Consider the following 17,828-nt stretch of genomic DNA (forward strand, 5'->3'; position numbering starts at 1 on the left):
TTTGTCTCTGCACAAGGTTCAGCATTATATAAATATCATTATTATTATTACTATTATTCATGAAGTGTGGAAACAGGTTATTTTACTGTATTGGTGAGATGTAAAGAAAACTACATGAGTCTCCACAATATATTGATTCTGTACTGAAACTGAAACTGAAAGCCATCAACTGAAGATCTGAAAAAGGCGCAGACCATCTCTCTCTCTGCCCACATTTCACTATCCATGCCCTTCCTGCAACCCCGTGTGTGCTTCGAGGTTTGGGCTCCGAAGTCACATGCATGTGTCCACCAATGATGTCTACTGATAGACAAAAAAGGCAAGTAGGAGAGAGAGAGAGAGAGAGAGAGAGAGATTATTCCTGTGTCTACACATTCTCACTCTAACTCATATTCAAAAAACACCAAACATATATACATATCAGAAGCAAACAGAAAGTGTGGAAGAAAAAAAAGAACAATTAACAATGAAAGACACTGAGAAGCAAGCAGATAATCTCCCTCTACCACAAACCCCTCCCTTCGACCCTTTCCCCATCTCACTTGCACGTGCAAACGCAAAAAGGGGCGAGGAAAAAAAACTCAAGAGAGAGAGAGAGAGCACACACGCACACTCACACACACTTCGCGAACGAGTTAAACTTCAACAGCATGGAAAAACACGATATTAACGTGCAATATAAAAACGACAACTACTCACACATATGCCTCCCCCACACCAACAAAAATCCTTTGCACTTTGCCGTCAGAGTCGACAGGAGAAAAGTCCACCTCTCGTGCGCTTCCAACTGGAACTGTCGTCTGCTTCGAGAACCGAAGACTCAACAATGGTGGACCGGTTCGTGTTGTTGGTTCTGCTCACATTGACAGTAGTCGGGGGACAGGACCCTGATGATGTGAGTATTAAGTGATAATTAAATTTGTACACCCATTTGTATAGTAACTAGTGATTTAGAATGGGGTATTTCTATCGTTTCCGTTGATGAAATGACCAAACGGTTTCTTTCGACGACACATCCAGATGCAGATCCAGGATTCGTGTTCAATTACAAGAGTTTCGAGCTTTTGTGCAGAGGGGGTAGAAAGCGAAGGGGTTTTCTGTCCTTTTAATGAATTAGTGAGGTAAAGCTGACCTACGATGGGCTAAAATGTACGCTGTAGGCCTAATGATGAAAATGAAATGCAACTCCGAATCCAGTGGACTCGTCAGCATTTTATTCCATTTATGACAGAACCCATGTTCTATCTATTCCATAATTCCCAAAACATGTTGGCAGTTTTGTTGGTCCGTCTGTTGTGTGGCTGTTCTGTAATGTGTCCTCGTCTCCTTGACTATCTTTGCCAGTAGATAATTAAATGTTCGTGTAGTAGTTTTCGACCCCAGTATCTCCGGACCTCCAGCCCCTTTTTGCCTTTACGGTGGCTAATTCTGGTGTCTTGTTTTCCATATGAATTGGGGTTTAGTTTTGCAGCTATTTGTACGTTTTGAATAGCACTTTCACTTATATAAATTGTATAACGACAGTATCCACATACGCCTGACTGACGGGGTGAACGTCCACGAATTGTGAACAAAATTCATTCCGTCTTGAGGGGAAGAATTGTGGATATTGCCTGTATAAATGACTCAGTAATGTGCTGAGTCATATCTACAAAACCATAAATATCACGGACGTTTTTATGAGTTTAATAACCGATCTGTTGTGTGCGCAAAGTCTGTTGAAACCAGTGTGACAATATTCTAAGTTGTTTGGTTTCCAGACATTTACATTGTACAATATATCCGGTTAGACACACTTACGACGTATTTTACAAAGTTTCCGGACAACAAATGAAATTTTAAAACTGTAGGTTGTAAAACAAGACTCGCTAAGAACGTCCAACGTTTCAGACCATAGGTATGTTCTCGGGGACTGTCAATTAGAAATGGCCAGTGGGGGTAAATGCAAGACCTAATGAGTTATGAGACATTGATCAATAAAGCATGGACAGAAGTGAGTACAGGTCAGGTTATGGGCACTGAGCGAAAAAAGGCACAAGTGGGAGGCCATGAGCGGAAGGGGTGGGGTGAATGGAGGGAGAAAAATGAAACGCTAATAAACAAAAAAAAAACGCATGCAGGGAATTGTCTGGTCTGTGATCGAATTTGCTTGTCCACTGTTTTAAAGTAAACGAAAAACAAAAACTGGAACTTTTTTATTTACACAAAATATTGACATTATTTGGGTTTTTTGCGGTCCTCGTATTCATCACTATGCTTCAAGACAGAAAATAGTAATAGGCTTAAGATATTGATGTGAAGTATCTATGCTTTCTTGTGCGTGCTTGTGGTGGAAAGTATGACACGACCCGCCAAACTCAAGTGGTAACCAGTGCAGTAGAACCACTGTAGTTGTGGGAAACCCATCTCCAAGCATCTGACATCCCTATCAACGGTGATATAATTCATTGCCTCATTTCAAGCTCTGTCACCCACTCTGGTCAATGTAAACCGCTTTTGACAAATTGAAACGCGTTAGCCCGACACGCACAGGGTAAACAATGATTAACAATTCGATGACCCATTTCTCGTCACCTGAAGAAAAAACACGGATGCTCCCGCCTTTTTGCACCGCCCACCCTTAAAACCTAACCTGACATATCCGACCAACGGACACATTTTGTATCAGTAGCTCAAGGAGGCGTCACTGCGTTCGGTCAAATCCATATACGCTACATCACATTTGCCAAGCAGATGCCTGACCAGCAGTGTAACCCAACGCGCTTAGTCGGGCCTCAAGAAAAAATAAAATGAAATAACATACTAATATTGCCATATATATATATATATATATATATATATATATATATATATATCAATATTATGTTGTTTTATATATATATATTGCCTCATTTCAAGCTCTGTCACCCACTCTGGTCAATGTAAACCGCTTTTGACAAATTGAAACGCGTTAGCCCGACACGCACAGGGTAAACAGTGATAGATTCACAATTCGATGTCCCATTTCTCGTCACCTGAAGAAAAAACACGGATGCTCCCGCCTTTTTGCACCGCCCACCCTTAAAACCTAACCTGACATATCCGACCAACGGACACATTTTGTATCAGTAGCTCAAGGAGGCGTCACTGCGTTCGGTCAAATCCATATACGCTACATCACATCTGCCAAGCAGATGCCTGACCAGCAGTGTAACCCAACGCGCTTAGTCGGGCCTCAAGAAGAAAAGAAATAAAATAAAATAACATACTATATATATGTCTATATGTGCAGCATTGAATTAGATTTCACTTTTATCTCCTGCACCACCACCCTGTACTGAAGGCTGAAATGTACACACACACACACACACACACACACACACACACACACACACACATATATATATATATATATATATATATATATATATATATATATATATATATATATATATATATATAGGATTTATTGCCTTTTTTGGTTTCAGGAGGGAGACTTCCACGTGGACGAGGAATACTTTCACCGGGTGCCCGAGCTGAACCTGATGAACGATGCTCTCCACGCGCAGAGCGTGATGCTGAGAAGTACGTGGGCTAAGATGACATAATGCAGTTCAGTTTCACAGCTTTTTTAAAATATTTATTGAAAATGATTTTTTCTTTTTCTGCCACTGAAACGTTCACTCGGTTTGATCTAGTAGTGGGTTTTTACGTGTATGATCCAGATCCATTAGAGTTCCCCCGGGTACTGTTTTTTCAGTTCCTGAAGAAAGTTAGTTTAAACTCTTAAGTGGACAGAACCAGACGTGCTTGAATTGACCTTTTAAATGTGGTAACTGATCAGTTAATATTGTTGCTTGTTTGCAGTCACAATAACCTTGCCATTTTTGGCTACAAAGGGTTTATTTGAGCGATTTCAGCCTGTTTTTGTTCTGTTTACAGAATGAATCAAAACAGTCCAGCTTCCTAGAATTGCTAAAAACTATTGCTTTCGGTCACAGAACTGCTCATTCTCAAGGTCACAAAGACGAAGTGAAATCGTTTTGGTGTCATGCTAAACTGGATGAATTCAACAGCTGAATATGTAAGCTTAATCTTAAGGGAACACATTTTTTCTCCCTTTATGTAAGTAAACTTATATTTTTGGGCATGGTAACGAAAACAAGTTCGTGCAACGTTTTCACATGTAGTTTTCACTTGTAAAGCGGGACCCAAAACATAAATTAGGTAAAATTCTTGTATCTTCGTCGTTCGTGGGCTGCAGCTCCCACGTTCACTATGTACACGAGTGGGCTTGTGTGTGTGCTCCCTTTCGATCACGCGCACAAGCACGTTGCACGCTGTGTTTTGCTGTTTCAGAGGGCCCGTGGTGTGTGAGCGTGGAGCACGACAACAACGTGGGTCCCCGCCTGTTGGCCCTGCTGTGGTTCCAGTACGGCTCCAAAGTGGCCTACACCGCCGTCCGATCCTCACCACCCGCCTCCTCCCCTCCTTCAGACACCCCCGCCACCATCAACGTCAACGTGCACGCGCACGGTCCTTTCACGGTGAGTGCAGATGGGAGGGGGTGGGGGTGGAAAACGTTCACTTCATACACGTTCGCGGGCTGCAACTACCACGTTCACTTGTATCTACCGGAGGGTTTTTACGTGTGACAGTTTTAACCCCGCCATATAGTCAGTCCGTTTTCCTGGTTTGTGCATGCTGGGTAAACGTTTAATCTTTATTTACTGGATACACGTGTTCTGCAATTTTGAGCCTCATTAAAAGTTTTGGAGAACAAGCCTGACTGGATTAAGATGTGTACCATGGTGTCGGCTGCGAGGATAGCCTATCGAGACGGATTATCAGAAAACTGCATCTGTCGATTGCATACAAATAACGATAGAAATTCCCAAGTAAGTAAACCTTGTGGCCCATGATAAAATGCAGCATACCAAGTGTGAAAAATGACCTATATTAGGTGATGTGAACGATCCAGTATGCTACACATAGGTAGTCCACGTTTGCCACCAAAAGCGATTTTTTTTTTACTTCTAGCAGAATGACAGGCATACCCAGGCCTCAAACGTGAAGTTTATTTTGTGTGTATTCAAAACGGCCCAGGCGATTTTCTCTTATCAAGTAATCCTATGAACAGAAAACAAAACGGGTTCAGTTCCAAGCCTGTCTCCTTGGTGCTGAAGGTTGGCTGTGCTGTGTGTGCAGATTCACTACGTCTTCGTGCCGGGTATCCGGGTGGGGAAGGAGGGGGTGACCATGGCCTCCTGTCTCTGCGATGAATACCAGCACTTTGTGGAACTGGATGGCTCGCACGGTGAGTGGATTAGCTCATTAACTTTAAGTTTTTGGACTTGGTAGCTGTGGGTTTGTAAAGCGACGGGAGTGCGATCGAAATCGTAACACGTGGGGCGTGGTGTTTTCCCTTCTCATTCTCCCACATGTCAGTCGGAATCCACAGACTGATCCAATCAGTATTACAAAAGGCATCGTTACCATACCCTAGCCTTCTTCGGGTGATTATATTGTGAGCAATAGAAACTCGCATTTTATATCAATGTTTTTGGGGTTTTTTGTTTTTGTTATCCATGGACACTGAACGTCATGTGTCAGGTAGTATCTTGTCCACGCGGAAATGATTCTGGTATATTTACCCACTTGATAAGATAATTTTCATGTAACACAACCAATGGTATTGCAAAAAATCTTGTCAGGAAAACTTTAGAACAATAGCCACACTGCATGGGAGGGGGTGGCGGGGTGGGGGGGGGGGTGCCTGATCAGGATCCCAAAACAAATCATCTTTTCTAGTTTATCAGTCACATTGATTGTGAAATAAAACAGATGATTTCCGTGTGCAGTGGACCGGCTGCTGACGTGTGTGAAGGACGCAGGACTGCCAAGGTGTGAGTGGAACCGGGAGAGGAACGCAGGGGAGGGGTCGGAGCTGGCCTCGTGGTTCACTTCTCCAGGCGGGCAGCCAGAGGACGCGAGGGATCGGTTCATGACTACCCAGCAAGCCGCTCCCTTCCTGGAAGTCTTGCCTCTGGTGCGTTCTGCACCTTGGGTGTTTGCATGTCGTTGGGTGTCGTGTGTGTGTCCCCTGTGTGTTAGTGTGTTAGTGTAGGGGCGTTGAACTGTAAGTAAATTCAAATTATCACAAACCAGTCACATAATCTTATCGGGAAAACATTCGAACAAGTGTTCGGATGAAGTGTGTTCGTTACACCAAAATCGAAGACATCACGGAATACTGGACGGTCTCGACAGACGTACTGTACTAGGTTAAAAAATAAAGTGACCTGAACACATTTTATCTGTAGAATCGCGCATGTTTTGCCTTCACCCCTCAATTTGAGATTGTATTGTATTTGTATTGTATTCTTTGTCACAACAGATTTCTGTGAAATTCGGGCTACATTGAGAGCCAAACATTTTTTGTATTTTTTCCTGCCTTCAATTTTTTTTTACTATCGAAGTGGATTTTTCTACACAATTTTGCCAGGGACAACCCTTTGTTGCCGTGAGTTCTTTTACGCGAGTTCTTTCACGTGCACTAAGTGCATGCTGCACACGGATCTCGGTTTTATCATCTCTTCCGAATGACTAAACTCAAAGGTTTAGCAAACAGCGTTGATGGGAAATGAAATGGTTGAGGAGGGGCCGGGGTCGGGGGCTGGAATCCATTAGAATATGGAATGGGATTCGTAAATTCGATTGTAGCACATTTCTAGTTGTGGGTTTTTTTGTTTTTTTTTTTTTTGGGGGGGGGGGGGGGGGGTTTTTTTTTGTATTTCAGATTTTAACATTCATACTACCGCTATTATTTGCGTCAGCTAAAATCAGTGCTGCGATCGTCCTTATTCAGCTCTGCTATGGCTTCGCGTGGTCGACTGGGCTATACGCAATAGTGGTAATGTTTCTGTGGAAATCAAAATTACTGCTGCGCTAGAAGCAAGATAAAGATGCAGGCTAAGGTTCTAATGTTTATGGCTTTGTACAAAGCTTGAATGTGTATCCATCGTGTATACGCAGGAAATGCCCCACTGACGAAAACTGAAAAAAAACCCACTATATTTTGGAGCCACGTCGAGTCAAGCGACTGCCATTGATAAAACAATGAAATAGATAGCATGTATTTCGATAAAAAAAAAAGAAATAGATAGCTACTATTATCGTTATCTTTCTTTTCTTTTTTTTTCAGGCTGACGACGCGGCAGCCGGGCAGGAGGTGGGGCGGTCGTTCCTGGCCAGTGACTGGCTGACGCTGCGGGCCTCGCGTGGCTGTCTCCGCCTGTGGCTGTACTCGTGGGGCCGCTCCCCGCGCGCCATTGTGGTCTACCTGCAGCAGCAGGGGTCCCCGCTGCACGAGGCCGTGTTCCACACCATGACCATTGATTCCGTCCACATCATCGTTTGGAAGGAGCAGCTCATCCCTGTCCAGTTTACCAACTTCAAGGTGATGGCCAGCAATGCCTTTGTTCCGTTTTTATTTCTTAAACGGGCTTGAAATGATCATGTATTTATTTGAACTAAAGGAGCATGGTGTAGATATGTATTGGCCTCCCTCCACCCTGACGCCCCCTCTTCGATCCCCATCTGCCCACCCCCACACTCCTCACAGGTGCTCGCGAAGCATTAAGAAATATGAAAATGACAAACTGTGAAAGGAAAACGGGCAGAACAATGCACGAATTCGTACATAGGGTTTTGCACACAGGGCGCCCCTTTTCATATCGGGAAGGACGGGAGGATGCGCTTGACCCTCTCCCCCTCCCTCCCTACAATTCATCTCCCCCTCTCCCTACACCACCTTCTGTCCCTCCCTACTCTTCCTACTCCCCTGCACCCCCTCTCCCCGTCCCCGCACACACAGGAATAACCACCTTTCCAAAGGCTGGCAGCCGGGTAAGTTAATCAGCAAGACAGATCCTGGGAACATGTCGGGTCATTTCTTGAAAACCTGAAAAGAAAAACGGAGAAAAACCCCCAAAACTCCCACTACATCACATCACATCAAAATGACTCGCTTCAGATCCTCCATAAACTCTTTCAAAGCACGCCGAGCTAATGAGTTGGTTTCTGTGTGTGATTGTCACTGTTTTCTCTCGGCCATTTTTCATTTACCTTTGTGCTGAAGGTGATAGGGTGTATTAAGCTTCGGTTTGAGGTTGTGCACCTTTGAGGAGTCTTTTATTTACTGTGGCATGCTCTTGCCTGATTTTTAGTTTCGGTAAACGCATTTTTCCACTTGTGGTAGACTGGGTGTGTCTGCGGGCATGCTAGTGTGCGTATTTTTTCAAATTCCGTTAATCCTTTTTGCGTATGTCAAAAAGCATGCAGATCATGATCCTATTGTCCGTATCCTCGATCTGACAAACGCAGACACGTCCAGCATGCACCTAATCCCCAAAATGTAATGAAATGAAATAAAAGTATGAATAAGCGGTGCAACACGAAACGCTAGAACTTATGGTCCACAAGGAGAGAGCACTTGGCCATGTTTCTTTCTGTGCTCAGCTCAGTCGACTGACACTGATAGCAATTACCTGACTGAAGACAAATGTCTGTGCTTTCAGATCATCGTGGAGTTCCGGGGCGGCGTGGGGTGGGCGGGCAGCATGGTGATGGACGACGTCTCCTCCCCTGACAGGGACTGCACTGACGGTGTGGCCGCCGACATGATGCCCGGCATGTGAGCTGCAGCCTGTCCCCTGTCTTCACCAACATATGCACATGTGAACCAGGCTCCTCACACAAACATCACCACTGCTTGTCCATGTCTCCACCCATAACCTCCTGCACACATCGACCCTTTACAATTGGTTTCCGAGCAACCCTCCGCTTGTTCCCTTCATTGGTTTAGGAACTCCTCCCACTGGCTTTGAGCAGCCAGAGCGTGTTTCTAAGCAACCCTCCGCTGGTTCCGTCCACTAGTTCCTGAGCACCACCCACTGGTTTCTATGTGCCCTCCACCCGGCTTGATCTTCTGACGCCTGCGCTCTCAGGGCTGTATCCTCTAGATTTACTTTACCCTATCTTTGAACGGTAGTATCAAATAACCTGCTAGAAGTCCTGAGTGGATGAAGTGTTCCTTGTTGTGCTAAGGGCATTCATGTCTGTTGGTTTGTTTGGTGCTCATGGGGAAATATGTTATTCTCCTTTCGCTTTTTCTTTGTTTCTGAATGTGCTACAATGTACCAGTTATGCACGAATGTGAAAAGTTTTGTTTGCAGTAAAGCCCTGTATAATCAGTTCGCTGTCTGTTGAACACGTGTGCATCGTATGTATCCTCTCGTCCGTTCTGTCACCTCTCTTTGCTGGCACAAGCTCACTGACACACAGTAAGTTCCGGATATTTTCAAAGACGCAAAATATGAAATAGACGCAAAATCTTTTTCACTCTTGACAGTATCGATGTTGTCGATTCAATTAAATGATAGATGAAAACTTGTGAACAAGATAACTATCCGACACACGCACGCACACACACACACCACACACACCACACACACACACACACACACACACACACACACACACACATATATATATATATATATATATATATTATATAAATTAAAAATATATATATATAATATACACATCACCAGTATGAATAGTCATTTGGGAACTCGTTATTGACACAGGTCTGAATAACAGATATCCTGAATGTCAGTTCCCGTCTTTGCAATTTGAAAATTTTATTACAAACGGTTTTTCTCGAACATGGAATGTTTTGAAACTCCTGTACCCGTGACATGCGACACAAACTTCAGCGATGTCCATAATTTGGTAGATGTAATGTTCAGCTCCAATATGTTCAATAAAACTTAACGCACGTTCAGTCCCCATGAGGTAGATAAGTTTTGAAAGGATTAACACTGCGACATTACGTTTTCGAACGTTATTTTAAAAGAATTAGGAAGTGAACTTATAAGGTACACAAATATTATATAATATGCAGTGGAGGCTCATAAAAAATGGAATTTCATATTTCTGTACAAGCGGCACAGACTGATTAAATGGAAAAGTAAAATATTTCTCACGGCACTCATGACTTTATCGTGCCACAGAAAGGCTAAAAGACCACTTTTGTAAACCAGTGCATCGACTAATACAGAGCGAACATAAAAGAAAAAGAATGTCCAGGTTCTCAATACATCTGTTGACGGGTCTTAATGTCTGAATAGGACTATGTACGTTGCAGAATAAAACAATCGCCGATTTTAAACGAGCGGAGGAAACTGTTACCATGCAACCGGGGACACTGGACGTGGTACCATGTGGGTGGTCCATGTTGCTTTCTGAGAATGCTTTCTGATCTTTGCAAGGCAGTTTGTGTGTGGTTACACCAGTTTGCAATGTACAGGTTTATACTTTTCTAACGCTTGGTGGGCAAACAGAGTTGGCATTATCGTCACAATCTGTATCTTGCATCCAGAAAAAAATGTGTAAAACTTTTGAACGAAAAGTTGGAATTTGCTGCAGGAGAAGGTTTCTATTTATTTATACGAGTATTTATCTATTCATTAAAAAAAACTGTTGATTCATTTATTTATATATCTTCTCATGCTATGCGTGACCTTTTGTAAGTTAATTTCACCACACTGTCCCACCTTGGCCAAAGCTCTGCCCAGTTCATGGTCATTTTTTTTTTTTTAAGAGCTTTGCAATAATACAGAAAAACGTTTCAATGAAAATTTCAAAGTGGCATTCCACCAAAAATGTTCACAATATGGTTCATGTTTTCACGTAAATGTTCTCAATATAAAGAATAACTTCAGTGTGATATTATTCACTTATTCAGTTTTAAGGCCTTTCAAACAGAACTTGTCACATTCGCCTCCAACACGCATGACACATTTTTCTTTTTCTATTTTTTTCTCTTTCCCCCCCCTTTTTTTTCTTTTTTTTTCATTTTAGTGTCCTAAAGGGGAAAAACCGAACGAATATATTGCAACTTCGGCCAGCGAATTACCTCCCGTTGAGCATGGTTCTCAGCTGTTGGGCAGAGACGCCCGTCACCATGCGTCAACGGGGTAAAAAAACAACTTTTGACAGGATCAGGAATTCGAACTCGCCCTCCCTCCCGTCCCTTTCTCCCTCCATCCTGTTTCATTTGAAAGGAACGCTCGAAACGTATTGATGTTTTGAAATTGTTCCGTAATCTACAGTGGTGGTCAATCGATTTCATGTCGCATTAGGGATACTTTCTGTGTATGATTCAGGCTGCTTGCGCTCAGAGCTGTGCGGAAAGCATCGCCGTGGAGCAGCACTACCCCTATTTGTCTGCATGCATGCATGCATGTTTATCAGAATTTTACACTTTTTTTTCAGACACTTGTGTGTGTACATGTTTCAAATGTATAATTATATACAAGGTCCCGTATACAATAATCCACTCTTAAACACGCGCGAGTACACATATATGCAAATATACAATTTTGCATGCCCACAAACATACATACATGCCCACAAACGCACATATGTATGCCTGCAAACGCACAGGCATGGGCTGTCGCCATACATACATAACTGAAATGCACAGAAACTGACGAACAACCAAAGGGAAAGACAGGTCGACAGACTAAAATTAATGTGCTTCTCAAAACTTGTGAACTTGATTTAAAGAATTGTCTTGATTTCATAATTAAGAATCCATGTGCAATCAACACTAAAGAAATTAAAATAACAATGAACAAGCACGCACGCACGCACGCACGCGTACGTGCGCGCGCACAAAACAAAAAACCACCAAAACAACAAACTTAAGATGATCCATTTACAAAATACGCATGGAGTTTCAGATTGATATCTATCATAATTTCACATTCATTTTTTTTACGTAACCATCTGCGACAGGTTGGAAAAAGATCATTCCATTTTATAGCATTGCAGCGGAATCGTCTTGATCGATAGACTCCTGCGGTACTACCGGGTCGTCTTGTCATTATCAAACTTGCACTTTCACACACACACACACACACAGATACAGACAGACAGACAGACAGAGAAAGAGAGAAACTTTCCAATAGTGTAATCAAGTATAATACTCCAATTTTAAATGTTTTCTAATCTAACGAATAGAATCAAGTGTTTATATTTTCAGTCTTAAAATGATCTGTTCCAGTTGTCCACAGAACGTGTGAGAAAACAGTTTTTTCTCCCGAAGTTACCCCGAGCCCCGCACTTTACCCCACGATTTTTCTTTTGATTTTTTTTTCTTTTCTTTGCGTGTGTGTGTGTGTGTGTGTGTGTGTTGTGTTAGTTATTGTAAGCTGAAAACGGGTCTTCGGCTTCCAGGTCTCATCCGAAAGATTAATATATACGGTACAAGAACCACCCCGCAAGCCCACGCTTCCCCCTCCCCCCCCCCGCCCCCATCCACCTCTCCTAATGAACAAAGCGCGAGCATAATTATCCCTCTCTCCGAGAGAAGTTGGCTGATCCGGCTGTCTGTCTCTTGTTTCGGAAGTCTGTGCGCGCGCGTGTGTGTGTGTGTGTGTGAACAGAGGGGGAAAAAAAAAGGCTTGTGGTTGAAACAACGGCTGGTCGATTTCCAACCGTTCCGAACAAAAGCACCTGAAAAAGAAAGTCCTTCATTGCCTGATTCGAGTGTTGATAAACAGAACTGGGGGATGTATGACACAGGACTAGGATGTCCGGTGTAATTTAACAAGTGGCGGTCCCCTCTAGCCTCGCGGTACATATGAAAGTCAGAACCGGTTTGATGATGATGGTGATGGTGGCAGTGATAGGGGAAGGTGGGGGAAGGGAGAATTGTGGGTGGTGGTGGGAGTGGGGGTGGGGGGAGGGAGAGAGAGAGCTTTCGCGTTGACAGTTCCTGATAGCAGCTTTATAGGGTTCAAGCGGGAAAGTGGTTCCACAGGTGTCGCTCGTCTGTGTGCTGTACGTATCTCTGTATATATCTGTCTCTCTTTCGCACTGTCACTCTCTGTATATCTGTCTCCCTCCTCCTCCTCTCTCTCTCTCTCTCTCTCTCTCTCTCTCTGTCTCTCTCTCTCTCTCTCTCTCTCTCTCAATAATTATGGGTTGTTTTTTTCTGGGTTTTTGTTGTTGTTCCATTTCATCTGTGTGCACCATTTTGTTCTGATTTGTACCTACTATGTCATCAGAGTTTTTCAGCTAATGACATTAAACATTTCAGTGTTCTCTCTCTCTCTCTCTCTCTCTCTCTCTCTCTCTCTCTTATTTTCTCTTATCCGCGTGTGTGTGTGTGTGTGTGTGTGTGTAAAGAGGTTTGTCTACCTGTCTGCCTCTCTCTGTGTGCCTCTCTCTCTCTTGCTTTATTATTATTATTATTATTATGATTATTTTCTTATTATCAAATAAGAAATTGGAAAGTGAGAGTGAGTCAAAACGCGACTTATATTAGCCATGTAATGTTTGAGTAGATAAGACTGTGCAAAAGTGAAGACTGCATGTGACAAAAAAAAACAAAACAAAAAAACAAACAAACATAATAAGCACAACTGTTATCCTTGAAACTGACGCATAGCCCTCGGGAAACACACACACACACACATACACACACACACACACACACTATATATATATATATATATATATATATATATGTGTGTGTGTGTGTGTGTGTGTGTGTGTGTGTGTGCGTGAGAGAACGAACGATATGAGAGAACGAACGAACGCTTTTTTAATAAGGGAAGTGAAATAAGCATGCAGATGCTTTACCTCCAGAGAGAGACAGAAAGTATGCGAGTGCTTGTCACACGTGACAAGTGACAAGTACGGTCATTTTACGAGCCAACATACATTGGGAAGCGTGCAGTCGATCTTGGCTTTTGTTTCTCTCATTTTTAAGGCCATAGCCACTGGCATGACGAAAGAATCATAAACGGGGCGTTATGTTAATTTACGCTGATTAGTTTGTGTACAACACATACGCAATTGTGCGGATGTGTACAGGATTATCGCTGTAGATGCGGGTCTGGAAATCATAACCATAATTATGAATCTAGGTTTTGACAGAAGGTGACGTGCACACTTACATGAGGAGAAAAAATCGATATGCAGGTATATATTTAGATTCAGTGTCATTCACACCGACAGTTGCATGTCCTGGTTTGAAGAGCCGGGAGATAATGTCACTTGCTTTCAGCCGCTGCATTTGTCGAGTTTGAGAAGCACAGACACACACACGCGCGAGCGCGCACACAAGCACACACACACACACACACACCTACACACACACACACACACACACACACACACACCAATACACAACACACAGCGCGCGCTCACGCACACACGCTTGCACGCACGCACGCACGCACACATACATATATATTTCCAATAATTCTTTCTTTTTTTTCCGCATTAGGGGTAAGATTATGTAATTGGATAACGCATTCGGACAACTTAATTAATTAAAAAAAAAAGAAGGAAAAGAAATAACAAAGCAGAACAGAAGGGGAGTGAGGGGGAGAGAGCAAGAGACACACCCCCTCTCTATACAGACACACGAGACTACAGGGACATACACAACAGACAAACAGTCACAAACTTGCACATGCACCTCTCTCGCGCTCTCTCTATATTGGATCTAAGTGGCCTGAATGGCTTTCAAAGGGTGATGCGAGACAGGTCCGTCAGATGTTTGCTTCATGTGTGCTTTACGAAGTTTGCATCGTCTGTCTACGACTAGGAGCAAGCACACTCTCCCTATCCTCCTCCTCCTCCTTCGTTCGTTGGATGCAACTCCCAAGTTCACTCGTATGTAAACGAGGAGGTTTTTACGTGTATGAATGTTTTACCCCGCCATGTAGGCAGCCATACTCCGTTTTCGGGGGTGTGCATGCTGGGTATGTTCTTGTTTCCATAACCCACCGAACGCTGACATGGATTACGGGATCTTTAACGTGCGTATTTGATCTTCTGCTTGCGTGTACACACGAAGGAGGTCCAGGCATTAGCAGGTCTGCACATAATTTATGTTGACCTGGGAGATCGAACAAATCTCCACCCTTTACGCACAAGGCGCCGTTATATAGTCGAGATTCGAAACCAGGACCTTCGGATTGAAAGTCCAACGCTTTAACCACTCGGCTGTTGCGCCCGTCAGTCTCCCTATCCTATAGCAGGCAGCAGATTAAACGAAACAAATACATACAAAATAAATGGCACGAAACAAATACATACAAAACAAATGGCACGAAACAAATACATATAAAACAAAAGCCTCACGAAACAATAACAAAACTCGACTATGGTCACTGAAACGTGTGGTATGTTGTTATTGTTGTCGTTTTAATTTTGTGTTTTCAAGATTATCATTATTGATGGAGGGCGGTGGAGTGGGGGGGGGGGGTGAGGGGTGTGTGTGTGTGGGGGGGGGGGAGTGTGTTTGTGTGTGGGGGAGTGTGTGTGTGGGGGGGGGGGGGGAGGGGCGGGCTCTCTTTGTGACTGTTAGAACCTTCTCGATCCGAGCTCCCGTTTTCCCTTTGATGATGGTGTGTGACCGTTCCAGTGGCCACAAACTGAAATTAGCCAGCCTCTGTTCTTGCACGCGCGAGCGCGCGCGCGCGAGCGCACACACACCCACACATACACACTCACACACGCACACACACACACACACACACACACACACTACACACACACTACGCACAGGCGCAGCCCTCACACACCCATGCATCCGACTCCCTCCCCTACCCCCTCCCCTTCCCACCCAACGCACCTGCTCTATTTTTTTTACCCACCACAGTCTATTACCCTCCATCCCCACCCCCACTCCTCAGCTCACCACACACCTCTACCAGGTTGTTAGGTTTCATGATCGTTTGGGAGACTGATATGAAGACATTTATATGAGGGTGTTTTTTTTCTGTGTTCACAGAAATCGTCACCCATGTGTCTCTATTAGACATACATCAATGGCAGGACCGCACGCCACACTTGTCTGGGGCGCTCTCGCTGACCCCACTATCAGTTTTGTTTTGTTTTTGTTTTTTTTTTAGTTTGCTCGTCGTCGACAAACAGACAAGAAAGGCCAGCACCACCACAACAATTAAACAACCGCCCCTCATCTCCCGTTATAATTAGTCAGGAAATCTGTTTGGGGTTGTTAGATCGCAGACAAATTGAGGGAGGGGAGAGAGAGCGAGAGACTACAAACCCCCACACTCTCGTTCCGGACTTGGCGAAGAACGAGAGAAAAGATACCGATCACTCTCACTCATTGTTCCGGCCGTCAACAAGGGAAATGACTCTTTGGCCCGAGGGGTAAAAAAAAAGAAAAAAAGAAAAAGAAATAAAAGAAGGGAGGCGACTACGGGAGGTGGGATAACTGAGGAGGTGAAGCGATGTGTGTGGGGTGGCGGTGGGTGGGGGTGAGGGTGGGGGATGAGGAAGCTGGTTGAGTGAGGGTGGGGGGGTGGGGTGGGGAGAAGGGGGTGGGAGTAGACAGTCGGTCAAGCGTTGCAATGAGGAGGAGGGGTTTGGGGAGGAGGGAGGGGGAATTGCACGTGCAGCGGAGTGGAACCATGTCATTACCTGTCTGTACCGGCTTACTGTGGCCTTTTCGCCGACGCTTGCAGGTGCGCGTGCCAGTTGTTTTGTGTTTTGTGTTGTTGGGGGGGTTTGTTGCCCCCTCCCACCCCCATCCCCGGCTCCCCCTCCCCAATCCCCCCGCCCCCCCCCCCTTCATCTCCCTTGTCTGTGAGGGACTTCCTTTCATAAACATGGCTGGTGGTGGTGGTGGTGGTGGTGGTGGCTCAAGGCACTTCACTTCTCTTAGTCACAGGCACCTGCGCGTTCCGTCTCTGTTGTCTCTGTTCTGCCTGTCTTTCTCTCTCTCTCTCTTGTCATGTCCTTTTGTTCTTTCTGCTGTCTCTTCCTTCTTCTCTCTGTCTGTCTGTCTGTCTGTCTGTCTGTCTGTCCCCTCTTTCTCTGTCCCCCCTCTGTATGTCTGTCTACATCCCCTCTCTGTCCGTCTGTCTACCCCCTCTCTCTATCTGTCTTATTGTCTACCCCCCCTCTCTCTGTCTGTCTTATTGTCTACATCCTCTATCTGTCTGTCTTGTTGTCTGCCTCTCTCTCTCTCTGTCTATCATCTATCTCCTCTCCCTCTCTGTCCCTTCTCCATGTTCTTTCTCGTTCTTCCACTGTCTCTTCTTTGCCATGCCCTTTTGTTCTTTCTGCTATCTTCTTCTTCTGTCTGTCTGTCTGTCTTTCCCCCTCCCCTCTGTCTGTCTGTCTGTCTGTCTCTCTTTCTCCTTCTTTTTTGTCTGTCTGTCTTTCTTCCCCCCTCCCCTCTGTCTGTCTGTCTCTCTCTCTTTCTCCTTCTTCTTCTGTCTGTCTGTCTGTCTTTCCCCCTCCCCTCTGTCTGTCTGTCTCTCTTTCTCTTCCCTCTCCTCTGTCTCTCTGTCTCTCTCTTTCTCCTCCTTCTCTCTGTCTGTCCGTCTGTCTCTTCCCTACCCCCTCTCTCTCTTTCTCCTCTGTCTGTCTGTCTCTCCCCCTCTCTCTCTTTCTCCTTCTTCTTCTCTGTCTGCACCCCCCCACCCCGCCCCCTCCACCCCCCCCCCCGTCTCTCTCTTTCTCTCTGTCTTATTGTCTGCCTCTCCTCTCTGTCTTTCTCTCTTGTTTGTCTCTCGTCTCTCTATCTCCTCGTCCTCTTTCTCCCTTCTCCATGTCCTTTCTTGTTCTTCTACTGTCTCTTCGTCCATCTCTCTCTCTCTCTCACTCTCTCTCTCCCCTCTCTCTCCTTCCTTCCTTCCTTCTTCCCTCCCTCCCCCCTCTCTACCTCTCTCTCTTTCTCAGCAGTTTTTCCTCTCTCTCCTTCTTCGTATCTCTTCCTTCCTTCCCTC

At 44.5% G+C, this 17,828-nt stretch overlaps 1 protein-coding gene across 1 annotated transcript; it reads left to right on the forward strand.

The window, feature by feature from the left end:
• Positions 1-737: 737 nt before the first annotated feature.
• On the forward strand, positions 738-9,227 carry LOC143279403 (uncharacterized). The gene is made up of 7 exons (XM_076583442.1): positions 738-895; positions 3,468-3,564; positions 4,339-4,526; positions 5,188-5,296; positions 5,841-6,028; positions 7,184-7,438; positions 8,559-9,227. The coding sequence occupies exons 1-7, from the start codon at positions 827-829 to the stop codon at positions 8,676-8,678; spliced, it is 1,026 nt and encodes a 341-aa protein (XP_076439557.1). The 5' UTR covers positions 738-826; the 3' UTR covers positions 8,679-9,227.
• The last annotated feature ends 8,601 nt before the right edge of the window (positions 9,228-17,828 follow it).

The sequence above is a fragment of the Babylonia areolata genome, chromosome 2 (assembly GCF_041734735.1).
Source record: "Babylonia areolata isolate BAREFJ2019XMU chromosome 2, ASM4173473v1, whole genome shotgun sequence".
Lineage (NCBI taxonomy): Eukaryota > Metazoa > Mollusca > Gastropoda > Neogastropoda > Buccinidae > Babylonia > Babylonia areolata.